The sequence below is a fragment of the Plectrocnemia conspersa genome, unplaced genomic scaffold, assembly GCF_051122295.1.
Source record: "Plectrocnemia conspersa isolate PC_06_02 unplaced genomic scaffold, ASM5112229v1 ptg000003l, whole genome shotgun sequence".
Taxonomy (NCBI): Eukaryota; Metazoa; Arthropoda; class Insecta; order Trichoptera; family Polycentropodidae; genus Plectrocnemia; species Plectrocnemia conspersa.
The window spans coordinates 8659852-8682476 of record NW_028277167.1 but is presented as its reverse complement, the minus strand read 5'-3'; the positions used below and the strand labels follow the sequence as shown (position 1 = coordinate 8682476).

Here is a 22625-nt window from a genome sequence, read left to right as displayed (position 1 = left end):
ACGTGATAACGTGCAGCGCTTGACGTGCGTGTTAACCATAGGACGCATACGCGCATACTAAAATTGAACCGAGCTATTCGTTCTATCTCAGTTTGCGAAAAACCATATCATTATCTCTCTCACTCTCGTCACGTAACACATGAGAGAGCGAAAGGGGAAGTATCTCACCGCTCGCTCTCGAAAGAGCAGCTCCGACTTCGGTCCGTTTGCCGACAATGTTCGGAGGCGTTTTTGGCCCGTTTTTGGTAACCTTGGACAACTTCCGAGAGATTTTAGACCGAACTCGACTGAAGTAACCCACTATATTCTCCGTCCTTGGCCAACCTTGGCCAACTTCCAGAAAGTGTAGTGAAGGCATAATGTCAGCTATGAGAAACTGGTCCGATTAATATAGTGTAATTAAAATATTTTATAAGTATTTTTATATTTAATGTTTTTGTACATTGTGACGCATTGGGGTAACATGTTAGGTCATGATAGTATTTTAGTTAATAAATAAATGTTAGTTCAACTAGCTTTTCTGCCAATTGAGCTCAATATCGGTCTTCTTAATAATTTTAGAGCGACGAGTGACTATATCTATATAGCTGTCTGTAACTTATATATCTTATATAGAAGTTACAGATAGCTGGTTTTTTGTTGATAAATATTTATGTTTAATTCGATCGTTATACGTCACTTTAAATTCAGACCTGTCTGAAAAAAAATTATACCAAACTTGGATAAACATTAATAACCAATCAAATGGCGTGATCGGTTATTACTTTTAGAGTTTATTTGTTTTCATGCCGTCGCTGATTATTTTTATCAAATTAAGGCAAGTCGATCAAAGTTAACTTCATTATCAGACACACATATATAAGTTAATATGACATGTCTCATATTGATTCTGAACATCACTCATATTCTTACATTACAAGTAAACAGTTCGTTAAAACAGCTTTTACTTACGACATTTTTTAGGATTTATAAGTTAACCTTCCATCTATACATATTTAATATCAAACTTTTTCCATATTAAACCTTTTTTTTTAAGTTGCTACACTCTCCCTTTTCTTTATACTCTTCTTGAGGGCTCTACGTGCCCAACATACGACCGAGTCCATTTAAGGGTCACGATGTCGTCAATGTAGCCCTTCACGAATGTCGATCACGTATTCGTTATATGTATATATATTTCGGCACCTGAGGAGATCTGACGCGAAGGGTCTACAAAATAAACTTGTTCTGATTGGCGCGGTCGTATATGGGTCACGGTCTGCCTGGTGGGCCAAATAAATTGAATCGGGTGCACAAAACGAAGGACGACCCCAACAGCCATATTTTATGGTGATTTGAATGGAAATGCAAATACAGCTCTATAACATTTTATACCACTTGGCGAGTCTATCGCGCATACACCCACAACCGAATACCATAAAATTAAACAGTTTTGTAGAATAAAAGTTTGGTGTATTCTTATACCAAACTTTTAATTGAAGCAAATATACTTTAAAGCTTATATATATATTGATTTATTTCGTAACTATGCACGGTAGATATTTATTTATTTATTACGAATCTGAACATCATGACTTGCCAGATTTTCCAATGTTCATATACAGTAGCGTGCAAAAAACACATCATCTTCGAAATCATCATATTTCGAATATAACTAAAGCTTTGTTTCATATAAATTTATATTTTTTTAACTCTTAAATGTTTTTTGTAGTATTAAAAAAATAACGTAGTGTAAAATTATTTTAATAATCGTATACTACCAATAATAAAAGTAATTACGTAAAACTTTATTATTTTGTTGCACCCCCTTTAGCCTTCAATGTTGCTTAAACACGGAAAAGTCGTGGTTTCTATGTTTTTGTTTGCTCGTTGAGTTTTTCCTTAATTGCCCAAAGATTGGATTTATTGGACTTTTCCAATCCAAGATTTTTTTCACATGTTATTCTATTTTAAAGAATTTTATTAAAATATTAATTTTAATTACTGTTCAAACCTTATCTTTACCGCATTGATCTAATTGATAAATTCACATTACTATTTTCACGCTAACATCTGGCCGCAATGGTCAAGAATAAAGGAAGTAATCGCGACTCTAGAGAACTATTACGCATCGACGGATTGTCGACACCGCCCCATTGCAAAATAGCACAAATATTGCAATGAATTGTATCACAATGTTTTTAGTAAAAAAATGCTAGGATACTCTTGTAAAAATATTTGAGTGTTGTTTGTTCTGATCTGACACAGATTAATTCGCTTCGCTGAATCCAAACACTGATATATATCGGTTCTAACACAATATTTTGCGGTAGTTTGGACCCCATATTAGAATTATAGTCATTGTCAATAAACCCATTGCTGTAAAAGTTATAATTTAACCGCTGACTTAACCTTAACGGCAGTATACTAAATACAAAATTTGAGAAACACGTCGAACGATTAAGGCAATTAGTTTCTGGAGAGTTTCAAATTTAAACTCGCATACATAACCGTCTAGGCTTTTAAAGCTATTACAATATTCTAAATAAGTATTTAATACAATATACCTATGTCAAAAATTATCAAATTGGAATTCTGTTTAGGGTTTCGTACGTTATAAAATAATTCACGTACGTGCGGATTATTTCTGAAAGTTAGATGAGAAAATATTTAACTGCGATACCTTCAAATAATAAGTAGCTGCTATTATATATCTATAAAATAACATTCTTTTTTAATTTAATGGTTTAAATAAATATTTTTTGCGTTCGCTGTGATTTTTATAAATATATTATACATATCAGAATTAACCAAGCCATATTTTTGAACCAGTAATTCGAGCGCAAAGTTACTTTTATAATACTTGAGATTCAAAACATAATCCTAACTTAATAATATAAATTTTCCTCCATAAAACTATTGTTCTGATTTCTCTTTGAAGATTTTAAAAGGAAACTTTATAAATTCTCACAAAGGAATTTTATCGTATTGTATTAAATATATAACTTACATGAAATTTTTTTTGGCTACTTTTGAATGTGCCTGCATAATCGTGGCTTAGATTATGTCGTTTATTAGGCTTATCAATTGTGCTGCTCTTCATACGATTTTGACTATAGATTACGCCATCATAGTAAACTGCCCATCCAAGTTTTTATTAACTCAATATTATTCATATTAATAAATTTATTTATTAACGATGATAGACAAGTGGTATATGTAGCTTATTATTAACCTGAGAGACCTGGGTTTAAATCATTGCCAGTCAGTGGGCTCCGACCGACCATACAAAACGGTCTTACACAAGTTCACCTATTTTTAGATTCAGACCTCAGTACTAGAGTCTCCAATTCGAGTAATCGAGTACTCGATACTCGAGTATTTTTGTCTATTTTTCAAGTACTTGATAATCGAGTATTTTGAAAATTACTCGATTAATACTCGAAATTAAAAATTTTTGAAATATTTCTTAAACAAAAATAACTTTAGCTCGGTCCAGTAAAGGTTAACTTCTTGCTTTTATTTGGCGTTTATGCCCGAAGTCCCGAGTTAGAGCGGTTACTATCAGGTATAATTTTTTCATAGTTCCATAGTTGCATAGTTCCGGTCGTCGGCTATGTTAATGGGTACGACGGAGAAATTTCTTTTGTGTTTTCTGTTCGACAGTCCCGACTTATCTAATTTATGGCAATGAACAATATGAAATATCAACAAAAATTTTTTTTAGGTTTTATGACTATGCAGTTGTAGCGTAAAGTGTTGTAAATTGTTTATACTGATCTCTCAGCTTAAAATATAAATCAAAACAATTGTGTGTTTTAAAGGCATTTAAAGTAAAGTCAGTTCTTTGCGAACCGTTTAGCTCTAGAGTGAAAGGGATTCACCCAAATATATCTTCAAAGGATATAGATTTAAATTCTTCGCATTAATCAGAAGGAGTAGAATACTGTATATTGTTAAGAAAAAAAATCTATTCAAGAAGAATTACAAAATACTATTTTGTCAATAGTCGAAGGAAATAAGAGAAAAGCAGAGAAGGGAATGAAAGAAGAGAACATAAAAAGAGCGTTCAAAAAATTTTATATCTATAAAAAGTGAACAGATATAAATTAGAAGCCTTATCCAACGCGTAAATGACAATAAGACCAACATCAACAGCAACGGAAAGGGTTTTTTCCATAACGGGAATAATAAAACCAAAGGTTAGCAGTAATATTAAATTTGAGACACTTTTTGCATTATTGTTTTTAAAAAGTATGTTCGTGAAGTTAAAATAATTGTAAAAATTAACATACTAAGTATTTTATTAATTTATTTATATGTGCACGAATTTGAATAATAGCTATTTTGGTACATTTGGTAAATACTCGAAAGTACTCGAGTATTTTAAAATTTTAATATTCGATACTCGAGTAGTTGATGGTTCGAGTAATCGGAGACTCTACTCAGTACTAACCAGTCCACGTAATATTCAATAAATCCCATATGGGCCTTGGTGTTTTTCAATTTCTACCGTGCCTTTCAAATCGGAATTAGTGTTTATTATATCATTTTGATCAATCATCACAAATTGGGTTTACCTGAACATTCCTTATCTAACGGATTAATATGTGAAATATACTAAAATTAGTATGTAATCTTTCTCACCTTTGAAATGCAAAAATAATTAAATTTTTAAATAGTATAGAAATTTATTACCAAGTTTACTTATTACTGTCTTAAATATAGCATAAATAGAAAACGATTACGACAAGACGTTTACATAACATAAATCACATGAAAACATTAATATGTATAGCTATTTTCGCAAACGTTAATCATCCTTAACTGAAAACAATATATTGTAGTATATTTATATGTTATATTATGGCGGTTCGTTAACGGAAATTAATTAAAATATGGTCTGGACGATGTCCGTTAACGTCGTAATTAATGAAGCATTATAACGTTAAAAGTAAATCGAAATTTCGCCATGGCACGCCAGGCCCGCACTCGGAGACGGTATGGTTAAATGAACTCTTATGACGTCATGACCCGTAGAGGGTATTAAAAATCTTGTTTTTTTAATTAATTTTTTTAAGGGTGAAAGTTAAATTTTTTGTATCTAAATGTATGCAAAACACAAGGTGATGTCTGTACAAAATATATATTTTTTAATAATACAAGGGGTAAGAGAGGGTTATTATGTTTGAAACGAGGGTCTATTAATATTAAATAAACATTATAATTTAATTTAAAAAAATAAGTATTCAGTATAAATAGATAAGTGCAAGGTTGACATTGCCAACCGTTTGTGGCTGGACAAATTGTCATAAAACTCGAACAGAGGTCGCGCGGTCATCGGTCGATTCAGTCACAGTTAGGGATTCCAATCCCGGGCCAAAATTTTGATCCCGGGATTTCGGTATTGCAATTAGTCGATCCCGGGATCCCGGGACCAGTCCCGGGATAATTTTCCTGTTATTTTATCGATAAAAATAATTTAAAATGAATAATACGATATATTTTTACATCTGTTTTTTATAACGTACAATGTATAAAGTACATATAATTTTAGTCTTGGACTTAAAATAGAAAATAATATAATAAAAATAAAAAAGGGAAGGTCTTATATATTTATTTAAGAAGATAAAAAATTAACTTTTGACAATGTATGTACATATGTACATTCATAGACACAATTAATGGAAAACATTATTTTGAATACAACTCACGAAGTAACATCAAAGCATCAAGCGTTTCATCATTTAGCCTTGATCTGATTTTGGTTCCTAAGCATCCTGCTGCTGAAAAAGCACTTCAGACTCACAGCCTCAAAGATTCACAGATGACACGTGCAACTTGCGCAAGTTTGTACACGAAATATAGCTATTTTGACAATTTTAATTAATAAATCTTAAGTAAGTGATATCTTTACAAAGTTTTTACTGTAACTAGAATGTTGAATTAAAACACTGCTTTATTTATTGTTCATTATATTATTATTATGGACAATATGAAATCTGATTTTACGATCATAAAATATAATCCGTCTTTCTAATAAACATTAAATCCAAGCATAACTTTTCATAGCACATGTGCAATAGATATACATAACAAAAGTTTCATCATATATTACATAATAATAATTTGATAGCATATTGAAAATTTAATTATTCACGATCGATCATAAATATTGAACAAACAAAAACGCAATTTCATCGGATTTGTTGCTCCTCCTTTTTCCACGCCTATAAATCCCACGTTTTCTCAGATAAGTCTCTGCTTCCATAAAGTGCGTATCACAGCGACCGTGTTTATTGCCATGATCCAATTTGGCATTTGGACGATAAATTATTATATAAAGCAAACGCCGAAGAAACAAGAATTGCGCGCCCAGGGTTTGCCGGTTTATTAGGGGCGATTATAAATTTTATTGGCGTTCCGACCTTAGCTATTAAGCGAGCTTTACCTACAGCTATGCTTTAAATTGCTTTACAAATACATATTCGGTGTGTCTATAATATATGTAAATCATTTGAAAAGTCGTGGGTTAAAATGTCACACGAAAGTTTCGCCACTGTTCAACTATTAAGCAAGTTTTACATAATGCTAAGCTTTGAGCTATGTCATTACTATGTAGCACTCATGTCATATAACTAATATATCATCCATTCACAAAACTCCCGTGCGGATTGAATAGTTGAACCAAAGTCAGCAGTGCGTTGCTAATGGATCGATGAACTGTAACGGGTCGTTCCAACCTGTGCCATCTGTGGCATATTAAATAAATCTTAAACAGTAGCGAAAATAGTCAGTATATACATATGTATTAAAACGATCGGTATTTGGAAAAATGTGCAGGGCATAAATACATGGGACTGAACGGGAAAATTCGAGCGAAATTTATGCGCTCGCCGGCGAGTATCGCTTATGAAAAATTGCCGTTTGCTTGAAATTCTTTAGATACTGGCTGAAAAATATTTTAAAAATTCACGCCGTAATTTTTTTTGCTTGTGTTATGTGTTGCGAAATTGATTTAATGTTATTAAATTTCGTGAACGAAAATTGGAAAAATATGAAAAATACTTCACATAAATTTATTTATTATATAAAAAAAATATATTTTTTAAAAGCAGTGCCTCTTTGCTATTCATTATCATAACAATTAATTTCATAATGAATCCCTTTATGTTATGTAAAACAAACTTCATTAAAATAAGCTCAAAGCACAAAAATCAATAGCTTTTTGTAGGCAGTTTCACAGTAAAAACAGTAAATTAATGTCAATTTTTGTTTTATGAGTTACGATTATCATATATATGTTCAATATAATAATCTGTGGAGGGTCTAAAGGGTCCAACCAGCTGCATCATTAACTTTTAGCATTTAAAATATTATGAAAAGGAAATAACTCGTTTTGACAAAAAGCCTAAATAACAATAAGAAAACTCAATACCACAGTTGCGTAATAATTTCACAGATCAACTGTCAACCGCGTAAGCACTAGAAAAACCACCCTTTTGTGTGTAAAGTATGCCCAATAAACAATGCGTCCAACCTGCGTAAAAACCACTAATATTATCTACCCCTTGCATTAACGATTCTGAAAGTTTCACTTCAAGATATTTCAACATATTTCGTTGGTTTAATAATTGAGCCATTCAATTGGCCCACCAACATCCGTATCTGTGATTCGTTAGAGCTGTCTCCAATCAAGAGTATAAAACATGTGACGCTTTGTCACATTCATATAAGAGGCATCAGCGGATCGTCCAGAGGACACTACTTCTCCACCAAAACTCAGTCTACGAAATTTGACTCGACACTATTTATCTATGGTAGATTGAACCTAATAATAATAAACTGTTACCAGATTTTCCGGGGTCTATTTTCGTTGCAAAGTTACACCCCTTCGGCCTCAAAACCCGAAAAATTATTTCCTGTAAAGGAATGTACAGGAAATCATTTGGAAAAGTTTTACCAGAGTTAGATGAATATATATATATATATATATATATATATATATATATATATATATATATATATATATATATATATATATATATATATATATATATATATATATATATTTTTTTTTTTAATTTTCTTATATCTTAATAAATATATAATATATAAAAAAAAATATTTAAAAAATCTCGTGTTATTTTTTAATATTTCAATTTTTAAAAACAACAAATCCTAACAGTACTAAAACATGTTTGGAAAAAAAATTAGTATTATTTTATATGTCTTTATGTATTACACCACTGCAAGTAGACATTTCCCCTTCGATTTACTGCTGCATTATCTGCAGCCCAATTGTGCCTTCTTTATTTTACGGAATTTATTTTCTTATCTTCATGTTATTTATAACAGTCATTGCCATAACAAATACTAGCCGAAATACAAAATATTGAATAGAAAAACATTTATTACCGAAATTCCAAAAATTACTCATATTTCCGAGTTAATATTTTGCAGCTGTGGACCTTCTCACGAGTTAATTTTTTTATCTCTTTTTTAGCAATGCGAATAATGTTAAAATTAATTTATTATGGTAATATTTTTTTAAGCGATTAGTCGTCTTTTTGGCAAAAGTAATAATTACATACTGATTTAATGTTTCAAACAGTATTATTTAAAAAAATATTTGTAACTTTTTATTGTTTTTTCCATACATATAATTATGCATGTATGAACGTGTGCTTATTATTTTAATTGTATCTTTCAATTCTTCATAACTTGACGAATATATTAGAATATTTTATTATTTAATTACTTACTAATCGATATTCGAATAGTTGAAACTAACGAATCTTTGGAAAGTACTCTTGATGGAAAAAATGTTACGGGTTCGATTTAACAGGAAATGTTTTGAAGAGATATGTGCATTACAATAATAAAAAATGAGCATTAAATAAATATATTTCTGTTAAATAAAAAATATTAGATTGAGCAACATTTATTTGTAGTCGTTTTAACGAATGATTTGTGCATTAAATTATTAAAAAATGAGCAATAAATAAATATATCTTTATTAAATAAAAATATATGCCATTGAGCAGTATTTTATTTTCAAACCCCAACCTAACCTAAATAAATTAATCCAATTGAAGTTACAAAATTATAATTACTTTTAGTACTTTCATTAGGTTAGGTTTGGGTTTGAACAGCAAACGGACGTTTCCTCGAGTAAAGTTATGTTTTCAATAGTATAAATATCATTTTACTAACTAGGCAAGTTAAAATGTATCAAACAATTGATTTATAATGTATTTATTCACATCCGGTACACGTACGTTTGGAACAGTTTAACTTAACAGTCATGTGTAAACCACACCAACGTTAATGCACAGTTTTTTTATTTTAATGCACATTTATTTTATTAAATGCTTACGTAGGATAAACGCGCATTTTATTTAAAATATTGCTCAATTCAATTGTCCTCTTTTTGTTACTATTATAACAGAAATAATAATTTTGTTAAGAAATTCAGTCTTTTTTGTTCATGATTTTTATACGAAAATATCTTTCTTCTATTTTGAAAATTCAGTTATTTAATTTATTGTTTATAATTTATAATCAGAGATATTTGGAAAGTAAATGTAGAACTGATTTTTTTTATTCAGTTGGCAGCATTTTCGTTGTGTTTGCAGTGTGTTTATAATTACCGTGTCAATATAGTCTATATAAACACCTTTAACTGATAAAGAGTGATACATTGCTATCGTGAATTTGTAGTAGGACCAAGTTACGATCTGGTGAAGAAGGTAATTGAACGCCATCCGTTGTTACTGATTTTTTCAGTATAAAATAAATAAGCAAAAAAGTTTTGATATGCATTTAACGTTTTATAAATACTCTTTATAAAGTGTCCAATTATTTATGGAACGTTTACTAAAGTATTAGACAATTATTTACTAAAAAAGAGAGCAAGCGTAAGTCTTCTATGACGTTAGAATCAATAAACTTGTTCTTAGGTTCATTTAATATTTAACAAAAAAAAGTGTTATAGTATATTACAAAAATAATGCTTTAAAAATATTTGAAGCATTTTGTATTGCTACTTTACAAATAGCTCTCATCGTAACAAAGTTTAATAATCAACCATAAAATGTAATTAAAAAACAGTAAAGTAAGTTATTTTATTATTATGATAAAAAAGTAAAAAATTGTTGTATTTGTATTCGTTATATAATATAACCAAATTTATTTTTGATAATGTATAAAAAATGATTTTATGTAAATCCCCTTTTCCGCTATAATTTTCCATAATTCTTATATGTCTCTATCGTTTCAATTTATTGACATACATGTTGTTCTCTTATACGACGATCGTGAAAGTCAACTAAAACCTTATTTTCGGTCAGAAAGGAAAAAGCATTTGTGGTATACATTCTCCTTAAAGCGTTTTTTAGTAGTCTTTTTGAACGGACAATTAAAAATTTTACTGCGTCTCTCGTTTCGTGGAAAATTACGAACAGATTTGAGCTGAAAACGTATACTTGAATTATGTATTGTTATATTTATTAATATTTTGAAACGACTAAACAGCTAATGTGCCGTTTTGTATGAGAATAATATCATAAATAAGCACGTAAAAAACTCATTATACACATTTTATAAAACTATTTTTATCGCCCGATTTAATGTGTGCAATTACACTCAACGGTCAATTTATTTTATTTTTTCCATATTAATGTCGCATGTCAGATACGCATTCGGCTATTTTCGTAGCAGGTTTCGGCGTCGTACCTAGAGTCGTTATTGAATCGAGCTTTAGCCTTTCCAAACCTCAATTTGGACCTTTTATAATACCCTTTTCCCCCATTGCAAATATTGAGTGAAACTGACTTACACAACCATGTTAGATTGTCTCTGGTCGCGTGACCCACCTCAGTTGTTTCCATATACCTTATATTTCGCTTTCGAATTCAACCATTAAGGTTTTATATTTATGTTTATGGAGATGCAGGAGTTACACAGCATATAAAATGTTTTATTGAAGGACGTAATTAACGTGATAACTCTCGTGTAGATGTTTTCCTCTGGAAGGGTATTAAATTTAGGGCAGATGAAAATGTATGTGTACTTTTCCATCGGCCCTTACGGCTCTACGTGTGCGGCCTTGCGAAAAGTATTGTCATGTAAAAGTGGAACGTCTACAAAAACGCTTGCATTAGTCAAATGGAGTGTGATTTTCTTGAGCTTTTGTGCGAAATCGTGCTGTATATTTTTATTCTTCCCAAAATACATACATGTAGAACCTTCATCGGAATTAAATTGTCACGCTAACATTTTAATCCACAACTCGCGTGGTAATTTAATCCCTCAGACTATTTCAATGAAAAGATTTACAAGTTGCGAAAATAATTTTCTCAAAAAATGCCTTTATCTAATTGATTAAATATATCTGGCTTTGTCTGCTTTTTGTTCCTTATTATTATATAAGACTTGATTATATATAGATAATGTTTTTTTTAAAATATTGTCATCTGCCAATATGATTCTCTCTTAGTTAATTTTATGTCGCAATATCACGAACGGAGCATCCGAAACACTTTTATGTGTACTAAATATGTCACAAGAACAATGGCTCAATGTTGCATTATTGAGTATTTTGTGACTTATTTATTATTGCGGCGAAAGCGAAGCGATCAATGAAATTATAGTAATAAAACACATTCTCACCTTTAATGTGTCAATTAAAATCAGATATGTGATCAATGCCTTAACAAGCAACCGAGTTTTATGGAGCAGTAGAAAAATGTGAGACTAACTCCGAGATGCTGTTGTAATTCACTTCGATTTATGAAATTAATTTTGTTAATTAAGTAAAATGAACGTGCTGCAGCAACTGACAACAACTCTTATATATATATAAACATATTGAATCGTATTTTTTCACTGATTTCACTGAAATGCCAGTGAAATTGATGCACGTTCACTGTAATATATACGTACATAAATATGGATGTCTTTTTATTATTATAAACGTGTGTATAACTCTCAGTTTTCGTAGAAAGAAATCGAATTTCAGAAGTTTTATTCGCGAATGTCTTAATGTGACATACGAACATACATTTAAGACTTATCTTTAAATAGCTTTTTAGAACGTATATTGAAAAATCTTTTTCCGAATAAATATTTCATGTGTAACGTGTGTGCGTTTTGACTTTCAAAAATACACAATACAGGTATTTGAATTACGTGAGGCTGAATTTTCAACATAGATAGTGCGGGTAGGCGAAGTGTTAAAGCTCTCGTATGCCTTTTCCGACACACGTACTACACATTTTGTGAGAAATGCGCGCGTGCGTTTAACGTCTCCGCAAAGTGCTAAAACTATGGCTTTGGAGAACATGCTCAGTGGGAAGACGGTGATCGAGGAGCTGGGGAAGCTGAGGACTTGGCTCCACATGGACGGCGAGGGAAAACCGCCCGAGGAGATATACGGAGACGTCGTCGTGAACAAGGTAAACTTTATGCCCGAACGACCCCAATAATGCGACCTGACGAGGGTCACGGTCGGGAAAACATGTCGAGAATGTGTCAAAATACGAGCGCGATTGCCCGTTTTGACAACTTAACCGAATGGAAATTTTTATGTAGGGTTTGCTTTCGAAACGGGAAGTGTGAGTGGGTAATTCTGAACCTTTGTCATACCGTTTAATCCCGTGACATAGCTGACATTCCTAAAAAGATAGATTAAAAAAAATATAGCAAATAGCAGAGATTATGCTAAAATTAAATTTTTATACCGGTATTTTTTTGGTAATTTAATACACAATTATAAATCGTTTGCTAGCTTAAAATCAATAGTATTTTATATTCAATTAAATAGTCATATAGTATTTAATACAAAAATGCAAAAGTGATCGTCTCAAGGGACCGAGGTGGACTTGAGTTAAACTTCGAGCTTCCGCCTGTCTCTGGCGAAGGCTAAAAATTTTGCCTAGTTGCCAAAATAACCATAAACCAATCGCATTTTATTTATTATGATCGACTGGTCTAGTGTTAATTGGTAAGACCGCCATAGCTTCACAACAAACGGTACTTCAATGCATAAAAAACTTTTTAAACGTACTTTTTTTTTAAATATAACTATACATTTTGAAACATATGAAGACTGAGTGTAGTACTGTGTTTTATGTGATTACTTTGGCTCGTTCCTCACAAGCTTTACTCGAGTCTACAACTTCGTAGCATTTCTATGGTAATTACGTCTTTGATAAAGTTCTGAGCGTAATTGCTTTCTCATCTAGTATAATACATTAACACGTCTTTGAATTTTTACGCAATTAATTTAGCTTTGTGTTTGACGTTCTTACGCGTATTATTAATTGGCATAATTACTTTGTAGAGTTTTTTCACACTTACAATAAGAGTAGCATATTTCATGCAAAACTAATTCTACGCCACAGTTAAGGACGAGTCTTCTCTTTCCGTCCCTTCGGTCTGTAGTTCAGTTTCCTTTATTTTTTAATTAAGGTAAAAACACTAGAGAAACGAGCTCTTGGTTTGTCTTGATGCGTTATTGGCTATCTCATATACTAAAGCCATATAAATCAGTATCCAGTTCTCCAAATCAGGACAGTTTATGCGATGAGATTTACTTTGTAAGCTTTTCTAACCCTAAGGAATGTGACTTCGCAGCCAAAAAGACGCACGCCGGTGAAAACTGATAATAATTTATTAGTTAAATTTACATATTGCGAGTTACTGACGAGATCGTTCTCTCCGAACGGTGGCAGAGAAGCTGGCGGAGGGATGCTGTCAGTGGAAGATCCTCAGAGGCCTTATAGGCGAGGCAGCGACAGTGTAGTGAGGTTGGTCCTTCTCCTGCAGTCGTGTCTGGTGGAGTCCCTCTCTAGTAATGGCCGTTCATGACGGTAATATCAGGCCGTGTCTGCGTGTCTGCCTTAAGTATTAAGGATTGCAAAGCTCGGTGACAATTCACAATCATGCAGCGATTATCCAGCTAATTTTTGCACTCGTTTCTTTGAACAACAAAATATGTATAAAATTATATTAGTTTGATGAACTTCTTTCCGAGGTCGAATTGTGTAACGGGAATATTGTGGCCTTACGGTGCTTTTTGTCTTCCGATGATATATAATTAACGACGGAATAGCCGATAATATACGGAATAATTACGGGTTCGAGCCCCGACAGCAGCACTCGAATTTTTATTTATAAAAAATTCGCTATTATTAAAAAACGACCTCAGCTGCAGTGACATCTATATGTTATAAATTGCATTACACAAAATAATTTAAAATTATTAATATATATGTCACGTCTAGTGGTTAATACGTACTTGAAAGTACTCATTATATCTGATTAACTTACTCATTTTCCCCCGTTGTAACGCATTGGGCTTGTGCCTGACAGGTTACAACGGAAGATTTAATAAAAAATATATACGTATTGTTTCCCGTGACAAAGAAACATTCTTTCAATGCATCGAAGAATAATTGCGTGTTATTTTTGTGAACCTATTTTCTATACGTAACGAGGACTTTTGTGTGGTCCCATCTTTTACATTCTATTGTCTAATTCATCTATATTATTATGAATGATGCGGTTATTAAGAAACCACAACTTTATACTTATCAGACCGAAGTAAAACTCATCACTTATAACGTTATTGCTTCCTGCCAAGGTTCCGAAGAATGTGAAGCTACTGACTCATTCGAAAATTACTTTTATGTTTGCATGAATTATTACAAACGAAGGCTTCGATTAGTTCCATTGATTAAGATTTGTATCGGTTTGCTATGTACACTGCAATGTAAATCTATGTTGGCGTCTTTGATTGCTTTTTCTAAGGCAATGTTGAACAGAGTGCACACAAAAGCATTATCACGTCTAAGATAGGTTAATGCAAATAGATGTTTGGATAGATCACACGGTACCTTTACTTGGCATTCGATTACTCTCTTTGTAAGTTTTATCTTACCAATTATTTCTTTCGACATTTCTAATATATCCATTGCTGTATCTATCAAATTATATGCATTTTTAACACTGATAAAAAAGTAATGGTTTTCAATATTTCGGTTTTAAATTTGTAGAATTGAAAAAGTAGCTTATTGTTAATTTATCTGTTCTGAGTCCACATTGGTATTTTACCACATTTTTTCTCATATGATAAACGGTAAGTTATAATATTGAAAAATATATTTTAGCTCGTATTTAGTAATGTCATACTTTTGTAACTTGAATGCATCAGCTAGGTTACCCTTCTTATTTAGTAGATACAAATCTCATTTTGCGTTGCATAACCTCAAATATTATTTTCATATTTTCTCGATAAAATAAGATTGAATATAAATAAATAAACGCCTAATATGTTTTTTCGTCTTTTCGATAAACAAAATGTCGAAGCACATTAGTGGCAAGAACATGCTAATTAAAAAGTTAAAATTATTATATATAATATTAGGCTCTATATTAAATAAAAGTTTCCTTGTTTTCTCTTCAAGCAAAGTCATTTCGATATTATAACTCAATGTCAGTTAACATGTTTCTTCCCCGGAATTTTCATATATAATATGTAAATTATCAGCCACTTACATTGTCTGCGTGTAACCCAAGATTCCTAAAATTTCTCGAAAATTAGATCAGTATAGTGTCGTAATCATCCCGGGCGTGCGTATCGGTGTTTACGTTCGTTTGAAAATGTGATGAGCGTGCGTGCTCAAGCGTGTGTGAATAATATTAGCGTATCCATAAATAACTATCGCACATACGTAGCTGCTTAGGCTTTTATAATTATTACTTTTACGCTACTTTCGCGTGAAATATATTCATGTTGACAGTTTCAAACACCCTGGATATTTTGGTATATTATTTTTTTGTATTGAAACATATTTCGCTAGTTTTTAGCTTCCTTGAATATGCCTCCATTGTATGGAATCACAGAAAAGCAAAGTACTTCTTGTATCTGAATTTGTATCCTAATTCTCGGCGTAAGGTATACTTTGTACTTATAAGTTGCTAAAGGGTGGTGTCGACAATCCGTCAATGCACTGCAACCTTCGGCTGCTCTAGTGAGTCGCGATCACGTCTTTTTTCGATAGTTATGTAAAGCTGGAAAAATATACGTGGAATATTTCTCATCTATTTATATATTATTGAACATTTAATATATAGCTTTAATGATATGTTTGTTAAAGAGCGTGTCTATGGGTTACGTATGTTTGAGTATGTGAATGTGTTAAAATAAAATTTGTTTGTATAATGGCCATCGTGACCCATTAGGGAAACTTGTCAAATCATGATGGTTAAATTTGTAATAAAAAATTCTAGATAATGCTAATATCAATAATATTTATTTAACGGACACAAAATTTTGTATAAAAGTTCAATTTAACTTTAGATTTTATTTTTGTATAGATTTTAAAGACCATAATGCCGTAGTATGATATATTTCATAGCACTCGATAACATAAATACTGTTTGTATTTATCTAGACTTGTTGACCTACGAGTTTTAATTAAGTTAAGATTATAAAAAAAATGTTAATCAGTTAATATTCTGACCGTATATGTAGATATAAATGAAGTAGTACTTAAGCTCCTGGTGACTTTAGTTGACTACCTGGCTGTGCCAAATCTGACGATCGAAGTCTGCTTTTTCCACACTATTTAGGCTTGTCGTTACATATCATATTTAAAAATTGTTTGCGTCATGTGTCTAATAAAATAAAAGCAGTCTAATTTTTTTTAGCAAATTCACGGCCAAAAATAAAAATACAAATAATTAATTTTATAACGGTATAGATCGCTGTTTTATTTTATTTTCGTTACGTGATATAATCTTGATATAAATTTTATAGTAAATTTTTATTCATTTATAATTATAATCCATCCGTTTTTGCACTCGGGCGAAAAGTGAAAAAAAAGTGAGCCACATTTGGATATTACCTCCGTTTTCCCATCCTTACACATCCGTTTATATTTTGCGGAGACCTTGATGCCTTATTTTTGGACACATTTTCTCCTTCTCTACGCCCACACTAATCTAGCCCAGGTCTCTATTTACGACGTCAAGAAAACGATCCATCTCTGTCTATCGACACCGCACGATCAGAATTCGGAAAAACTTCCGAAAAAGGCATAATCATGCGTAATCGTTAGAGACGTTCGAAAGGTTCTCAAATATCCGTTTTATGCTTCATTAGATTCGGGCAAACGAAGAACGAATTCGCTTTGGTTTTAGCAAAAAAAACACATTTTCTTTTTGTGTTATTCGTTATGACTGTAATACAATTTTGCTTCAATAAACAGTTTAAAATAATTTGGGTTTTAAAATCAATAGCTTTATTAAGTTCTCAAATCAATTAGGCAATAAGTGCAATAAGTCTCTTAGATCAGTTTAAAACACTACATCAATTGAAAGTCAATATCATTTTTTTTAATCGATTGTATCTGTGAGATCAGAAATGTAACATGTAGTGCAAATACTACTAAGTATTTATTTAATTTTGCTAGTCCACTAATGCTAGAAAACTTTTTAATTTTACAAATTGCTGATTACAGAATCATGGAATACAATTTATGTGAAAAACGGGTAGAGAGAATTTGTCAGGCGTCGAGAATTGCAGAGACGTGTGTTTTATATATATTTTTTTTATATTTGAGAGAATTTTCTCTGGAACGTTTTTGAGATATTGAGATACACGGGCCAGACGTGACGGTATTAAATTCGAGTAGATCGGGGCTTTAATTTTGTATTCAGAGACGGGTGTGCTTTGCAGTTAAAAAAGTTTCGCCGACTGTGCAAAGTTTTAATTGAATAAGCTCCAAAGAGCAAGCTTTAATTTGAGAGTTTATAAATATTAAATCTCGATTGTTTATCAAGTCGATGTATACGATTGAATGGAATTAAATTTTGACATATTAAATGTAGATAGCGTTTTTTTTAAACATCTATTAAATATAAAATTGAATGTTCAATATTATACTCGTGTTTTATGAGAATCGCAAATTCTGTATTTATATTTTATGCGATGTATAAAACACTTTGATGTTGTGTTTTAATGTATATTTTGCATATACTTATACGTATATTTACTGATCAATAAACGTCCGATCTTAGACGAGACAACAAAAAGTAGCATATTTAAGTCAAAGTCTAGTCGTCTTCAATATATACATATCTAACGGGCTTGATTTCTTGTGAAGCTTAAAATTCTAACCCTTTGGGTATTTTTGTTAATCTATATGCACGGTTTAACAGAAAAATATTTATAATGAAAATTTGAAAAATGTCCGTGATACAAAATTATAAAAAGCTATACTACTCACATCCATATTTATTTTAAAACCGTTGAATTTTCAGCAAAAACAGCATTTAAATAACGAAGGCGCTGTAGAAATAATTGCTCCATCATATAATCATTTGAATGGAAGCGCACTAAAAAGCGAATACCAAAAAAGTAAAATTGTTTTTTTCGAATATCACTATTTGGGTGCCATATTTTAATTGAACTACAGATTCCATCAGCATATAGAAAACATATGCAATAAGGCCTCAAAGATATTGGGATTTGAGGATCAATTGAGGAGCTCGAAGTCATTGTGTGCTTTGTATAATCACATATTATAGTACGCAATACCTGATTATCTGATTGGCAAATAGTGCAACCAACTTGCTTTTATTTTTTATTATTCCTATTACAGTCTTACTGCCAAATCAGCTAATAAATAATATTTTTTATTTGTATATGTATATGTACAAAAACTTATCACCGAACAAGTACATGTGGCTTCACTCTCTTGAGTCTTCTTGTTTAATTTTCAACGCCAAGGATACCGACAGTCTCTTCGTTGGGTCGCCAGTCCACCACACAGTTAGTTCATTATTTCTTTATATTTTCATGAAGTTGACTGATATGTTTTTGATAATAAAGAAGTCAATTAGGTCAGTTTTTTTGGGATCCGTTAGCCAGTTTGCCTGTTTATTGGTAAGAATGTCTGAAGTGTATTGCGTTTGTGCACGAGTCCATTGGCATTCCAAGCCATTATTGTTAGATTATTCATGACTAATTTTTAAGTGGGACGGTTTTCAATTTTCTTCAATCGCTGGTTCCTATTATTATATTGGTTTTCCAGTCGGTCTTGTTTGTTCATAATTTATTTAAACATGCGTTTTTTGTTTTATAACGTTTGCATGATGCAAGTGGTTATTCAACCACTTTCTCTGTATTTTGATTTCTGTTTTGAGAACAAATTTTGTTGTGTTTTTGTTTGTTGCGTATTCTTTTGCAGTTTGCGCAGGTTGTTTGTCTTTCCTTAGGCTTAGTACACTTGCAGCTTTACTGCATTAGCCTTGGGTGTGTCCAAAAGCTGTCATTTTCATTGGAGCATTTCAATTTTATTGTTGCGAATATATACTTTTAATAGAAAAAGTTTAAAAACACCCAAACAGGTTATCAAATCAGTGCGATGAATCATGTTACTATCTTTTTTAAGCGGCATTCTAGCCATTTACTATATAATTTGTGGATATATATATATATATATATATATATATTATACATATATAACATACATTAGTATTTGTCTGTATGAAGAGCTGTGGTTAGACGGAAATTATTGTTTAACCGCTTTTACGCTTCTTGAGTTTTGGCAGATGTAATTTTAATTCGCTTATTGATAATACATTTTTAACTCACCGTTTCTTAAGAAACCGAGGCAGAACATCTAAAGAGCACAATTTCCATGAAATTTACAGACGAATATAAATTATTAAAAATTTAATTTAACTAATTACTCTCTTACAAAATCCAGACGAAGCAATATATTCATTTTTAATTTTCTAATTAAAAATTAATTCCTCCAGCATTTTTTTGATACATATTTTCTCTTATCTCTTTTCAATTATTCAGTCTTGTCCGTTCTTCACGAAAGTTCCTCATTCTCTTGCATAATTTAATATCTCGAAATGAAGAGCTGAGATTAGCACGGCGTCGCAAGATGCGATAAAGAATAATCGAGATACGTAGTGAGGCGGGTCGTATTTTCCGGCCCTGGTAAAAAGGGGCGCCTTTTTCAAGGTCACTCGGTCAAGGCCCGCCCTTGCGAGGATTTTCGCGCGCCGCCCTCGGCTAATGGGCGGGAATTTACACACGCGCATATATGCATGTGTCCTTTTTAAATATGTATGCGTTGTCTTTTGAAGAAGGCCTTTATATTATTAGGTAAACGGGTTTAGTTTAGCTTAGACCTTTGTAAATAGGGATGAAATATTATGTTTCATGGAAGTGTGCGATTATTCTCTTAATCAATTTTTCATCCCTAACGAGCATTATTTATAACATATGTACACATTATATCATATAAGCTTCAAATCAAATTATAAATGTATATATAAGTGTATGTATAATACAATTGTATATACATCATAGTATAAAAGCTTACAATCAAAATATTGAATTTGATATATACATATATGTAAAAATATGTTTAATGTAATAAATATTTAAAAAATCCAGTATACTTTATAGATAGTTATCTACATATACGGATTTTATATATACGGATATATGGATTTTATATTCAATCGGATATCTACATATACGGATATATGGATTTTATATTCAAGTTTAATGCTTTATGTATTTTTAAACGTTGTTCAATTATTTTTTAATACCACAGCATTAGTAGAAATGCTTTGATAAATCATATCCAATTTTAAAGTACTGATTTAAATGTTATTACCTAAAAAAAAAGATCATATGTATCGTAATCTATAAAATACAATACATAAAAATACCGCAAATGTTGTGAGATTAAAATGCTTAAAAATATTTTTTTTACCGTTTTCTAAAAAAATATTGCCAATTCCACAATTTTTTATTTTGGGTTGTTTTAATTAGAGACGTATTTTAATTTTACTTTCTGAAATATGTTATATACATATATAAAAACGCGTTAAAATCATAGACCCAGGAATTTAAAATGTTGAATTAAATTCCATTCGATATTTTTATTACTCTTTGTATATGTATTTTAATGTTTTTTGGGGAATATATATTTTTAATATTTATACAAAATTAGCCTGATTAAATTAATGTACAGACAGAATAATAAATACATGTTTTTTATACCTACAGTTGAATTTTAATGACTGAGACCAATTATTGGAAAGCAAGCAAAAAGGCGAGTGATTTATATCTACCCTTCAATTTTTAAATGTGATTTTTGCGAAATAAGGGAAAGGGAAAATTATGTATTTGTGTTACTTTAATGCGTAATAATGACCTTATATAATACATATAAATATATGTTCAAACAATAAATTAATTAAATAAACGATAAACGATAAATTAATGATAAATTAAACATCCCTGCATTATGGCACTTTTTTATTTATATAAGGTTGCCGTAAATAAGTATTATCTAGTGGCATTATTGTTACAAAATGGCGGCTATACGTTATAAAATAATTAAATAAATATAATAAAATAAATATTTATTAATTTTTTTGGGATTCTAACCCTTTGGGGTGTGACTTCGTAGCCAGTAAGACGCAGGTGGAAACTAGTGAGAATTTTATTAAATTATATTACATATTGTGACAGACCATGATGGGCGAGATCGATATTCTCCGAGCGGTGGTGGAGAAGCTAGCGTAGGGACGATGTCCGTGGAAGATCCTTAGAGTTCTGAATGGTGTGGCAGCGACAGTTTAGGGGAGGTTGATCTTGATTTGAGCGTCCATGACCGTATTTTGTCCGCGGGTGGACCGAATCTGCTAGTCTCTTCGAGTGGCCTTGTGTATTCAGGGCTCCAAAGCTTGCTGACCAATCATAAGCATGCAGTGATCATCCAGCCAATAGTTGCACACGCTTTTTAAATCAACGAAATATGTATACGCCTTTAAAAAGTGACATTTGCTTGATGGACATGTTTATGGTGCTTTTTGTCTTCCGGTGATATATTGTTTCCAGTGACCGTTTCTCAACAAAAATTATTCATTCAATTCACCGGAGAATCCTTGCGTGCTATTTATGAGAAACCATATTTTTTTTGTCGTAACGAGGGCTTTGTGTGATCCCGCTATTGTCTAATTTATTCTTATAAATGTATGATCATTTTTGGCCTCTAGGATCCCCCACAAATTAAATTAAAAAACTATTTTTACACATTTCTATATGCATAAATTTTATAGGCGAAATCTTCAAATAGTGAAGGATTGATTTTATGTACATAATAATAAACGCAAAGGAGACTATGTATTTGATTCACCCTTAGTTAATTTTGTGTATGTATGATACATAACCGTCTAGGTTTTTATGGTTATTACATTATATATTATACATCAGAACAGCGTCATAAGCTTATAATTCATTGTTTTTTCATTCGCATTTACCCAGTGCCAGAGACTGAGTTTATATAAATAAATTTGCAGAAAACCCATATAAAGGTCCCGACCGGTATAAAATGTCGCGTAAACCTACGTTATTTACAGCACGCATGATTCGAACTCTCGAACTCGTTATTTGTTTTTATTTTCATACCGTTCTTGTTTTTTCGTACGTCGAATTATAAATTTGCGAACGCTCGGCGACATTTTACACTAACCGAAACGTCACGCACAGGAAAATTCGCAAAATGAATGCCTGTATAAATCTCTCCTCTGGGGTGGGGTGT

At 31.5% G+C, this 22625-nt stretch overlaps 1 protein-coding gene and 1 long non-coding RNA gene across 3 annotated transcripts in view; both read left to right on the top strand.

Annotated features, from left to right (window-relative positions):
* Mtmr6 (Myotubularin related protein 6) overlaps nt 1-22625 on the top strand; it is a 54409-nt gene that overhangs the window by 17734 nt on the left and 14050 nt on the right. Inside the window, exon 2 of one of the 2 annotated variants that reach the window (XM_088181986.1) lies at nt 12159-12437. The exons of the other annotated variant lie outside the window; for it this stretch is intronic. Coding sequence (XP_088038112.1) covers nt 12309-12437 — 129 coding nt within the window. The 5' untranslated portion in view covers nt 12159-12308. The remainder of the gene's footprint in view (nt 1-12158; nt 12438-22625) is intronic. 2 annotated transcript variants of the gene reach the window in all.
* LOC148236532 (uncharacterized) lies at nt 489-7035 on the top strand. The gene is made up of 3 exons (XR_015808952.1): nt 489-3313; nt 4429-5337; nt 5830-7035. It is a non-coding gene; the product is annotated as an uncharacterized LOC148236532 (long non-coding RNA).